General features: G+C 46.9%; 1 protein-coding gene across 8 annotated transcripts in view; it reads right to left on the bottom strand.

Moving 5' to 3' along the window:
- The window catches only part of GPATCH2L (G-patch domain containing 2 like), a 69,103-nt gene that overhangs the window by 34,865 nt on the left and 21,545 nt on the right, over nt 1-12,693 (bottom strand). For 2 of the 8 annotated variants that reach the window (XM_015865153.3, XM_085549230.1), the window contains exons 1-2: nt 7,010-7,065; nt 5,385-6,055 (exon numbers count right to left, since the gene is read on the bottom strand). In XM_015865153.3, the coding sequence (XP_015720639.2) occupies nt 5,385-6,043 (659 nt within the window). In that variant the 5' untranslated portion in view covers nt 6,044-6,055; nt 7,010-7,065. The other 6 variants (XM_015865154.3, XM_085549231.1, XM_085549228.1 and 3 more) reach the window with 5 other exon arrangements.

Here is a 12,693-nt window from a genome sequence, read left to right as displayed (position 1 = left end):
TAGAGGATCTGTCAATCGTGATGGTCCTAGTCAATCTAGCCCCCTACACACTGTAGAAGGAGATAAGGTCCCTGTTGTACATGTAAAGAACATGTTGGGAAAAGCTGTTTGGGTCCTTCCAGCTTCTGGAAAGGGCAAACCTATCCGTGGAACTGTCTTTGCCCAGGGACCTGGGTGCACTTGGTGGGTAATGCAGAAGGATGGGGATGTTCAATGTGTACCACAAGGGAATTTGATGCTGGGGGAGTGCAGTCAATAATTTTATGTATTTATATGTATATATGTTTGCATGTGTAGTGTATTTTAGTTATTATAGTTGTACATTTAGTTATGTTACATGTAATTCTACTGTTTAGCAATCATAATTTTACATACGTGTATATATATGTATATATATATTTACCATGATGTAATAATGTAGAATAAGGGGTGGAATGTCATGGTTTTGTAATTTTGCTATCAGTATTCCACATCATAACATCATGTAAAGTATGGATACTTCTATTGAATGTGCAGTCCACAGAAGAAGACTACATATCCCAGAGAACAACAGGGTTAATGATAAGTCACGGGACCAGGACGCTGTATAATCTCGTTCCCAGGCTGGAGTGCCCTCCTTCTTCTCTCGAACTTCTCGGAGAGTGGGAAGCGTTCCAGCCGTGTCGCCTAGAGTTCACAGTAGGCCTCTCGGTTTTCGGGGACTCTCTCTCTCTCTCTGTTTCGTTCAATTTGTTAGCCTCAATTATATTATATTGTGTTATCTTGTATTTCGGTATCATATTTAGTAAAATAAGTTTTTCCTCCTTAGATTGTCGCTGTTTTATCCCACTCCCTTTTTCCCCTCCTTTCCGGGCCCCGGGAGGGGGGCCCACGGGTGGCTTCCCCTGTCACGGGCATAGGTAAATCTAAGTAACCCGTGACAACCATCCTCTCAATAATTTCTCCTACATCAAACCTAAATCTCCCCTCTGTTTGTTTAAAGCCGTTCCCCCTTGTCCTATCACTACTAGGCTGTGAAACAGTTGGTCCCATTTGTGCTTGTAAGCTTACTTAGGTACTGGAAAGCTACAGTGAGGTCTCCCTGGAGTGTTCTCTTCTCTGGGCTAAACAAGCCCAGCTCTTTCAACCTTCCTTCATAGGAAAGGTGCTCCAGCCCTCTGACCATCTTTGTGGCCATCCTCTGGACCCACTCCAACAGCTCCTCGATTATCTCACGCAGGGGCCCCAGACCTGGACACAGTATTCCAGATGAGGCTTCATGAGAGCAGAGCAGCCCCACACTGCTGCCATCCCCCTTTTGATGCTGTCCAGGATTGGCCTTCTGGGCTGAATTGCACTTCAGGTAATACTTCCTCCAATTTAGCTGAGAAATATCAGAACAAGTGGTAACTACTTACTACCCACCCCTTTAGTACTAAGGTCTCATAAGAGATATGAACATCGCCTAAGTCAGAACTAGAATCAAGCTCCGATTGAGGAGCACTGTTACAAAGCTCTCTGGCCTCCTACAGGAAAACTGGGTCATACTGATACAAGTATCAACAGAAAGCCCCTCCATTCTCAAAACAAAACAATGAGTGATCATAAGCATCACCCCAAATAAATACAGGAACATAATTCAACCTTTTCAGTTTCATTATGTTATTATTTTTATTATTATGTTACTTTGTTATTTAAATGTTATTAAAATTTTTGGAGCATTACTGCTCTTGGAAAATCACACTCTCCAGTACAGCCAAATCAACTCATCATGCTGGATACCTACAAACTCTGTATCTTCAACATTGTACAAAGGTCACACAGAATTTTAAGGATGAATAGTCTGTGTACCATTCCCACATTTCAGTATGTACATTAATATCAAATTCCAACTCAATCCATTACAGAGTCTGGCCATCCACTTACCCTCCCACTTATACAACAAAGCAATCAGGCCAAGGACTGATAACCACGAGTCATTTGTTTCATTCCTAGTTCTCCTACCAACTCACTAAATGACCCTGGGCTAATCTTAGTGTGTCTGCTTTCACTTTTGAAAGCCTGGATTAAGAGACCTTACGAGCAACAGATGCAAGGATTGAATGACTGATTCATATGGGTTTTCACATCATCAGAGAAAAGGTGCCAGAGAAAGGAAGAAGCATTATGTAAGATTCCAGATCATATTAACTGTGCTTTAAGCATTCTGTCATACTTGATAGCCCCTTTGCTCCTTACAGATACACATTATCACCAAAGCCTTATTTGAATCAACTTTCATGGATCCCACTCACCCTCTTTTCCATTTCACACTTCAGGGCTGAACACAAACTAGACTCCTCCACGGGCCTTTCTACAGGTCCAGTAAGCACTGATTAATGACCTCCACTTGCAAAGGAGGCTACTTACCTTAACCATGAAATAATGAATCCTATTGATCCGACAACCTACTGCTATAGAGTGTTATTGATCACCCAATCTTTGGTTAAAATGGTCCTCATTTAGCAATTTCGCTGTTGCAAACACCTGGAGCAAAGCATGCTTATAATTAAATAGTTTGGGGGAGTTAAAGTGAGAGGTGATGGACAGAGCTCTCAGGTTTACCCCATTTATTCTTTCTCCTGAGCTATTGTTTGTGTCAGGAGGGATATTGATTTTCTATAAAAATAAGAAAACAAGAGGCACAGAGGGGCTGCAGAAGGTCAGGCTGGGCTGGAGGAGGAGGGGAAGCTGAACACTCTGTCTCTGTCATTTGCCTTCCAAGAGAGGAATTTTTTCTTTACAGAGAGACTAGGTTCCAATTCATCAGCTTAGCCAGGCTCTCGACTGCCACTGCAGGCTGTTAGGAAAGTAGCTCTCTTCCAAAGGGTAAAGGCAACTGCGTTATACACTTGAGAAGCACTGGCTACAATCCCAGCCCAAAACACATCAGCAGCAAACCAGTGAAGTCACACAAAGGCAATGGATAAGGGCAACAACCAATTTAAACAAGCCAAGTTATAGCACTTGAGAGTAGATCAGACAAACCAGAGAACTCTCACAACTGAGCACACCATTCAAAGGGATTTGTCAAACAACTCTTGACCATGGTTTGCTCTGGCTTCAAGCTAAACCCAAACCACTCTGAGAGTGCTCAGCTTAGACCAACAAGAGGAGCTTCAGCACTCAATATGTAATTTCCCTTTGCCTTACTATGGCTGCAGGGAATCTCAGAGCATTAGAGGAGAAAGAAGGACACGTTACCTTAGCAGCTAACTGTTACCCTTGTAGAAGCACACAGATGACTATTAAAACTAAGACCACTTGTTTCTTGTTACCACAATTGTTAATGTCAGGCTTTGAGTCATGTCATTACCTGACTTAGAAACATGACATAGAAACACACCTCTCCTCCTCACAGTGTACGCTGAAATTTGGCTATTTCAAATATTTCATTTCATGTAGACCAGGTACATGCCTACAAGCAAACTCCTCATTGAATACACATTTCCAAAGCTTTCTCAGTGGAATTATAGTGTTAGGTGCATGGTTGGAGTTGATGATCTTACAGGCCTTTTTCAACTAGAATGATTGTGATTCTATGAACAGAAATGGAACCAATACAGTATCAAGTTGCTTCATTTATCACTAGATCACGGTGGACTTGTTCAAGTACTACAAGATTTATCAGTCACTTTCCCACCTTGTGATGACAACATTCCCTTCTTTCTCCTAGGTATCCAATTTTCTTCTCCCTTCCTCACACTATGCTTGTTATACAGCTGTATGAAGCACCTCTCATGTGGTAGCAGAATAAGCAGCAAGAGCAGAGCAAGAGTGAGCTAAACACAGCCAGTTTCACTTTGCTAGCAGCAAACTGCTATATTTAGAGCAGCAGAGACCAAGTGTGACCCTTCACTGCTGCAAGGGATCGCCTGCAGCAAAGAAGGCTGTGTGTGTTTCTCTCTCCAACCTTGACCCTCTCAAGTGAATCACAGCACAGATCACACATGTGGTGTTGAAGAGGTCAAACATTCTGACCCCTGGATCTCTGAAGAGCATCTCAAAGACTTGGCAGCAGAAGGCAAACAGCATTTGATGCAGACACTTGCACAATAATTAATTTGAGAGCAAGGTACAACTGAGACAAAACAAGGTGACATCCTCAGCATGGTCCTCAAGTAACAGTCTGACAAAGCTGTTTATTTGCTCTTCCAAATACTGGCACAAATAAAGGCTGGGTGAAAGCCTGCTGGTTTAAGTTGACGTTTGACATGATGGAACAGACTCTGGCTGGTAGGAAAAAAACCTCGAGGAGCACTGCCCACCACTGCCACGTCAAGGGCATCTCTCAGTCCATCGCTAGTGACACACCAAGTTCAGGGGCTACCCAGCACATTTCCTTTTCTGGACTGCCAGCACACACAGCACTGGAAAGATAGAAGTGTTTTTAGCAACTCATACCAAAAAGGCATTCACCAGCATCTTGAAAAGGCCCATCTTCCCCCATTCCTTACCCTAAAAAGAACCACTTTTCAATGAAAAAATAAAAATCCCTTTTTTTGCTTGTTCTGTCCTCTTAACAGTTAGCTACAATGCTGGTTCAATAAAAATGCACTAGTGATCTCCAGGAACAGGACAGAGAGGATGCACTACAGCCTATGCTTTACACAGCCTCTCAGAAAGTACCTTTGAGGAGTTTGCACTTCCAGCTATTTTCCACAAAGCCCTCAATAACTGTGTGCCACCTGTCCACTGACAAACTGCAGCATTTAGACAGCCAGAACACTTAAATGAACCCGAACACATGAACAATTACACCAAAGCAAACAATTATACGTCTCAAATTCACTGTCTCTGATAGTGTCTTCTTTATCTTCTCACTGCTTTCCTGCCACAGCCTGTCAGAACCTTATTCTAAATCCATAGCAGAGATGGAGAACTGCAAAGATGATCTGACAGAGGTTCATACGGTACCTGCACAGAGGGCTAGCACTCATTATCTGATCAGCTCTCTATTACTGCTTATGGTAAGTTCTGAAAACAAGGAACTGCAAACAGATCATATCAATCAGACAACATAAGTACCAACAGTGGATTTATCAGCCAAACCTCAGGCCACAAGCATGCCACTACGTAGCAGAAGGACCACGGCATTTTCAGAGAGCTGCTTGTGTAACATAAGCTAGAAACGTAACAACCCGCTAACTTTTCAGAGGCAGTGTTTGGGTCATTATGGCACTGACAGGAAAAGACTGCTGGGAAATAAAAAATAAACTCCTAAAGTGGCTGAGGGATTTTCCCTCCTCAAAAAAGAGAATAGCACAGAATAAGTTTGGAAAGAACTTCCAGAAGCAAGGATTTACAGGTAGCTGCAAGCAAGGCAGCCATCTAACTTGAGCACAGGGAAGAAACAAAGACCTCACCATTCAGACATATTTTCATCTGAGCCCTGCTTCTGTTCATCAGCTTCACACTCCATCCGTTCCTTCCTCCCCCCTTTGCTGAGGAAGGGCCTGTTCTCTCCCGATTCACAAAGGCCACGGCTGGATGACGTCCATGGGGCATTCTCCTTCCAGCGTGAAAGACGCTGCTTCTTTGCTGACTTGAACCTGCAGCCCCTCTCATAGTTCCACTCTGACACCCTGAGCTTTTGCTGGAGACTGGCAGCCACTTCTGACGTCACGCGTTTGACTTTCCGGCGGCGCCTAAGAGGTCGGCAGGGTGCATTCTCTGTAAAGGAGTCTGACTCATGCCACGAGTGTTGCTTGCTCCTCAGGGTGGCACTGAGAGCTGGATGTCGTTTGGCCGCTGCCATGTCATCAGAGTCACTGAAGTTGGTGGTCAGCACCTCACGGCAATCCTTCACAGCTTCATCCAGGCTCGACTCCGAGGCCTCACTGTAGCAGCAGGCATGTTCTGCCTGATGGGTGAAGTCTGAGCGGCGTTTGCGACCCCGTCTCTTGCGAAGCTGGCGTCGCTGCTGCCGCGGGCTCAGGGCCATCTCTTCCCACAGCTCATCCAGCTTGTTTTGCTCTGAAGTCTGTTCTAAGGCTGAGGCCAAGTCATGCACAAGTTCATCCATTGGCAACACCTGCTAAAAATGACAGCAAACAATTAGCACCAGACATGAATGCTGTCACAAACATATCATTAGACCACAGCATACTATAGCTGAGTTAAACACTTACTTTGAATTGCCTGAGAGAAACAATACAATATAACTGCTGTTTCTTGGGCTAACATTCACTCCTTTTGCAGGAGTTAAATCTCACTTCTAACCAAGGTGGCAGAGATGTAACCACTGCAGCAGTTGGGTCAAGTGCTCCGTGTCTGGAAAGGCCTTACATCTGTATCTTTGGCTTGGAAGGAATGTGTTCCATTACACATCTTAAGGGTAAGGCAGCACAGAACTAGTTTGCTACCTGGTATGTCTGTGTCAATTACTATAACCCATATGGAAGGTTTAGCAGCTGCAGCAAGCAGCCTGAAGTCTTCCAAAAAGCAGACAGGCTGTGAGCAAAACAGAAAGCAAAAAGGCAGTCTGCAAATCAGCATCAATGCAGCAGCAAAACAAGACACACGGGGCCCCACGCTCCTTATAACAGTGTATGTAACACTAAGACCCAGATGACAGGGGCCAAACCCCTATTCCTTCCACCTCCGGATGCCAGTGAGCCCGTCCCAAGGACTTGGCCAAACTCCGACACAGTCCGTGACCTCCGCCTGCCGCCCTCCTGCAGCACTTCAGGGTCCGGTACTCGGCCACCTGGCCCAGCACACCCGCACCCCGTCCCGGAGCAGCCACCGTTTGCCGCAGGCCGCCTCCTCCTCGGTCTCGGAGCCCGGAAGGCCGCACCGTAACGCCTCACCCGCTCCGAGGAGAAGCCGCCGCTCTCCCACACACCGCCGGGCAACCCCCGGCCCCGCAGGCAGCCCGGCAAAGCTCGCCCCGAGGCCGGACCGGGAGAGGCGCCCCGAGGCCGGCAGCCGAGCGCCGACAGCCCCACCGCCACCCCACCGCCGGGCCGCGGCCTCCGACCCCACTCACCGGGCAGCAGCCGCTCCGCCTGCCCCTCGCAGCGGCGCTTCCGGCCTTCCCGGGCCACTTCCTCTCCGCCCTCCCCGCCGAGGGGCGGGCCCGGCGCCGGGGGCTGGTCCGGAGTGGGAGGCAGCGCCGCCCGGCAGCGCCGCGGGTTGGGTGCGATGTGTGCGGCTGTGCCCTAAGGCTGTGCGGGCCGTTAGGAGCCGGTACTGAGCGGTACTGAGTGCGGAGAGGTGCTGGGATAGGGGTCACTGTGCAGGGTGGCCGCATTAGTCGGTTTCGGCTTTCTTCAGTCCTTCCCTGGAGCCTTTTCATAGAATCAGAGTCCCAGAGTGGTTGGAGTTAGAAGGGATCCTTAAGAGCCATCTAGTCCGACTACCTGCAGATAGCTGGGGCACCTACAGCTCAGTCACCGTGCTCAGAGCCCATGCAGGCTGACCATGTCTCCAAGGACAGGACAAACGCTGCATCTCTGGGCAATCACTGCTTCACTACCTTCATTGTAAAATAACACCTTTTTCTTTATACCCAATCTAAATCTCCCCTGTTCTAATTTGAAACCGTTTCCCCCTGTGCACTCACCACAGACCCTGCTAAACAGTCTGTCCCCTTCTTTCTTGTAGCCAACCTTTTTAGCTTCCCCCAGTGAATATCCTGCCTGTGTTTGAGTACCTCACCCTACAGATCACTTTACAGCTCTAGAGTCAGCAGAAACCAGGCCTGGCACACAAGGCCTCTCCTGATGCTAGGCCTGCAGGCATCCCTTGATTTAGTGGGTGTATGTTATCACTTGTCATTGGTTTATGAAGTTCTTATATATGGAAATATCAGCTCCTGGCTTATCTGACCCCTGGCCTGCTCGTGAATGGAAGTAACACAACCCTGCTGAAAGCTGGTGTTTCTTATTGATCTGTTGAAGATTTGTGTGTTGGTAGGTCCCATTGCCGGAGTCCCAGCCCATGTCTCCACAGACCATTAGCTGCTAATAGAAGCTGAATGTTCCCAGCTCTTGCCATGTGCTTCCCCTTTTGCTGCTTGATTTTTGTCTTTTTAATTGTAAGATGCAGGTAATCATTATGCTCGGCATCAAAACTGCATTTCATACTGAATTTGTGTGTCTGCATTTGTATATCTGGATAATGTACTGGACTTGTACATCTGGATGGAACTTAGTTTTGTTATTTTCTAAGATAAACCTCTCTGTGCAATTCCCTTGTCCTTAAATCTGCACCTCCTTCCATCACAGCATGTGCTATTATCTCCCCAGTTTGTAGACCAGCAGCAGCCATCAGAGTAAAGCCAAGTGTGACCCCAGTTCCATTTTCTTCCGCATTCCCTTTTGTTTCCCGTCTCTCCGTTTATTTAATCCATGTGGCAGCATTCACATTCAAGGCAGTATCAGTTCATTTTTCAAGTCATCTTTGACAAGGCGGTATACGAAAGGACTTGTTGAAGCCCAGATATATTACATACATGGCACTCTCTTCATTCGCTAATTTTGTAAATTAAATCAGAGAAAGCAATCAGGTTTGTCTGACATGATTTGTTCTCTATAAATCCACGCTGCTGCTCATTGCTCACAGATCTATTATTCTTTGAATTTTTACTTCCCCCCTCTCCCCCCCGCCTCTATTTATTCCTTTATGAGGCCAGGAACAGAAGTTATACTGAAATTGTGATATCTGCCAAGATCATGTCTTCCTCCCTGCTCCCCTCTGCTACTACACCTGCTTTTCCCCAGTCCCCTGGCACCCCTTCTCCCCAGTCTGTCAAGGTACTTCAAGAATAACCATTAGAGAATCCTTCTGCTTGTGGCTGATCCCTACACCTTCTGAAATGACCATCATTCAGCTTCACTCCATGCCGTTTCTCCAACTCGACCTTTATGCTGAGCTGTAATTTTAACATTTTCATTACCTTTTAGTTGTCTGAGAAATTTATGTGGAAAAGAAATATTAAAAGAACAAAAACAGTCGTTTGGTAAATCATTTTTATCTCATTCCTAATGTCTGGCTTCAGTTTAGTTACTTTCTCTGCACCAATTCATCTGTGCCTGTCCGTCCTTTTGTCTTTTTAACCCTTCCCATTGCAGTACCGCACTCTATTGACTGCATCATTTAGTTTCCTATTTTCAGTACACAGGTTTTCTTTTTTACTCGCACATCCTAAAATCTAATCCTGTTTTACCACTGCAATCCTTTTCCATGCTTCAGGACATAAAACAGCTCCAGCACGTCTGGGTTACAGAGAAGCTCCCCTGGTGGGAAGGTTATTCTGTAAACATCCACTTCAGAGCTTCTTACCTCTTCATTTCAGCTCTGTGCTGGCTGTAGTTCTGGGCAGGATAACAAATTATTACCGCTGAGGAGACAGCGGCAGATGCCCACTCTAATTTCTCTCCCATTCATTTTCTGTGCTGTTCTGTTGGTCAAGATGTCAGCAGCCTTTTTCCTGACCTGGGAGAGGTGAAGGCTGTTTTTCTGGGTGTTTTTCTTTGCTTTATGGGTAACAGAATTGCTTTTGCCTTTTGCAAGAGTCACGAGAACTAAAATGGTGCCAAAACAGGGTGCTGGTGTGTACAGGGAAAAGAAAATGGGAACTGGTCAGTAGGAGCTGGTGAAATATATTGGGGAAGAAGGAGTAATATGGTTTTGAGCTGTTTATGATATTTCTGTTCTGTCTCACAAAGTCCACTCTGAAGTGGAACAGTGACTATAAATTTTGAATACTCGCCTGAGTTCAACTTCGTCCCACATCCCCGGTGAATTATTCGATTTCTCTGTAGTTTGCAGCTTTCCTGCACGAACAACAGGGACTGGCCTATTTTTCTCAGCACTAATTTTGCTTGCGAAAAGATGCAGGGATGCAAAATGTTCAGCACTTGTATTCTGAGTGGATTATTAGCCTGTCCTGGGCTTTGAACTTGCAGGTGTCTTTCTCCTGCCCACAATCTGTGGTCACCAGCACTGAACTGTTGCTGGTGGCTGACTTGAGATGGGACAGGAGATGCTGCTGGTGAGGGACGTTCCTGAGGTGAGCAGTGAGGGAAGGTCTGTGGGATGCTCACAGCACTGCCCCAGCCTGCACAGGGAGAGGGATGGCCTGGTAGGACAGGAAGAGTAAAGGAGTTGTTGCTGTACCTCAGCAAACATTCTGCACGGTCCCATGGTGCTTCTCAGCAAAACCTTCCAGGGGTTAAAAGGAAAAGGAGAGAGACAGAAAGGGGACAAGAGACAAAGGGAGGAATAAAGTCAAAAAATGTGCCGTGAAGCTTCTTGCAGCAAAATGCGGAGAAAGTCATTTCCAACTTCTTTCATCTTGGAGATGAAGCCACTAAATAAAAGGGCAGCGCAGAACACAAGGGCTTTTAATCTGTCTCATCTCCTTCATAATAACTGCAAATTTTCCCTGGGCTCCTGGGAGTGAGCCTCTTTCCTCTGTCTTTGCCTTATCTCCCCCCTCCATATTTCACAGCCGGCGCGGCTCCCCTCACTCTGCTGCCCCCGGCCCAGTCTCTGCGAGGCCTGTGGGAGCCGCCAGCTCCCAGGGCCTCATTGTTCCCGGCTTGGGAGGAAGCTCAGAGAGGGAATTGAAGGCAAGTCAAAGGGAAACAGCATCATCGCTGCTTCATTAATGGGAACCTTTCAGCAGAAAACATATCAGAGCGAGGTCTTTTCAGAGGCAGTAATTAGCAATTTGGAGCCTTCCCCCCTCAGGAGATGCAGCTGCGATCTAACAAGTGGGAGCAGTGCTCGCCTCCTTTTACGCTTCATATTTATTGTTTTTCATTTTCTCCATCTTCCTTCCATTGTCCAGCCTCCTCCTCGCTGCCAGATAAGGGCCCTTTATTAATCGCTCCCTTTTAATTCTTCATTAATGATAATAACTTTCTCTGGCGCATGGAGAGGAGTTAATCTTTCATGGGTATTGAGAAAGGACAGGGCTGAAAGGGAGGGAGCAAAGAAGTGCACGGTGGACAAGGCTGCGCCGCCACGTCTCCCTCCCACCCCACCACCTGGAAGGAGTTTCTGAAGACTTTGGCTGTTGAGCTGTGAGTTGCCCACTGGAAAGTCTTGGCTGGTCAGTTTGGATTTGATGGGTCATACTGTGGCTCAGAGAGCAGGCCCTTACCAGGAACAGGTACGTTTGGGCCAGATGAAGGGGCTTTCTTGGTGTCTTTGTGAAAAAGCCAGCGTCTCCTTGTAACTGATGGACTGTATCTACTTGTAGGAGCGTCCCCTCAGGCACATTAGAAGTACAGTTTCCCAACAGCCAACACCGCCTGCATTTAAACAGCACTTGAAAGCAGAAAGGAATTGCGTGTGGGAGGCTCTGCACAAGACCCTCTCTGGTGCCTCCCCCAGCAGTTGGCAGAGCCCATGACTGTGCCTTGGGTCACTCCCAACTGGAGGTCAGGCCATCACTGGGGACATCTGTGTGAGGTGACTGCTGGGCTGGCTCAGCGCTGGCAGCCTGGTGACAAAAGCAGGATGAAAATAGCAGGGAAAGGAGGAGGCTGCCATTCAGGCTGTGGACATGTGTATAGATTTATGGGTTGGCTTTTAGGATTTGTCGCTTGCTCGCAGCACCTATGCATGAAACCAAAAGACTTTGCTTCCACGCAATGAATGGAAGAGGTACTTTAAAACACACATCTGTTCCTCAGACTCAGGGCATTGGATCTTCTCTATCAGTGCTCCCTTGCACGGTGGAGGTAGAAGGAGCAGAGGTGAAGAGAGCCAAGAGGTGTGTGGAACCTGGTACATAGGAGAGCCAGCCTCTTTACAGTATTGTAAAGAATATTTCATACATTTTATTTGACAACTGCCTTTATTTCCCCATAGATCACTGGCTGCTGTAGGACTGTAATAATCTTGGTTCTTACATATGGCTGCCTGTCCTCTGTTCTATTGCTGGTTTAACAGCAGCAGCCTCTGAGCCACCCACAGAGGCACTCATCAGTCTGCCAGCAGGACTTGGGCCCCGCTAAAAAGAAACATATTCATCATGGCAGCAAAGAGCTGGCAGTAGCACTGGTGATGCTGGTAGGCACTGGACTATCATGGATGTTAACGCTGTGTGGCAGAAACTCAGTGCTAGCTTGCTCCCAGCAAGAACAAGAGGTGTTTCACAAGTAACAGGCCTCAAACAGAGCCAGATGCAGAGATCACCTACAAGGACTGGTGAAGCCTAGAGGAGGGTGGAATAATGCCTGTTTCAGTTATAATAACTGCAGGCTTTGCTTCCTGAAAGTCCTCTTGCTCCTCTCCTGTTGTCCTTGCAACTTGTCATTATCTGCCTGTTGCAGTGAGAACAGCTGGAACACAGAAGCACAGCAGGTCCTCTTAGCGCTGCAGGGCACGTCACAAGTCTGCATAAAGCAGCCAAGAAGGGTTGCCAGAAGGCCTCACTGGTTGTATTGTCATCCCTAATCTGAGGGGAAGATGAAGATGTTCTGCTCACTGCATGTGAGAACAGGGCCGGCTGTTTCAGCCAGGAGCACAGTTGTTGGAATAGCCCTGCACGTTGGTTGGCCTGGGCCTGATGTTTTTATCTTTATACGATGAGCTATTATGCACACGGGATCCATAAACGTGCAGCTTTAGAAAGCAACCAAGATGACAACCCTTCCCAAGTCACAAGTGTAAGTAAAACATTTGCATGCAGCAGCAGCTGCATCCCTGTTCCAG

Source organism: Coturnix japonica, chromosome 5 (assembly GCF_054131305.1).
Source record: "Coturnix japonica strain WE chromosome 5, WE-NBRP24, whole genome shotgun sequence".
Classification (NCBI taxonomy): domain Eukaryota; kingdom Metazoa; phylum Chordata; class Aves; order Galliformes; family Phasianidae; genus Coturnix; species Coturnix japonica.
Note: the sequence above shows the minus strand (reverse complement) of the source record. Positions and strands in the feature narration are given on the sequence as shown.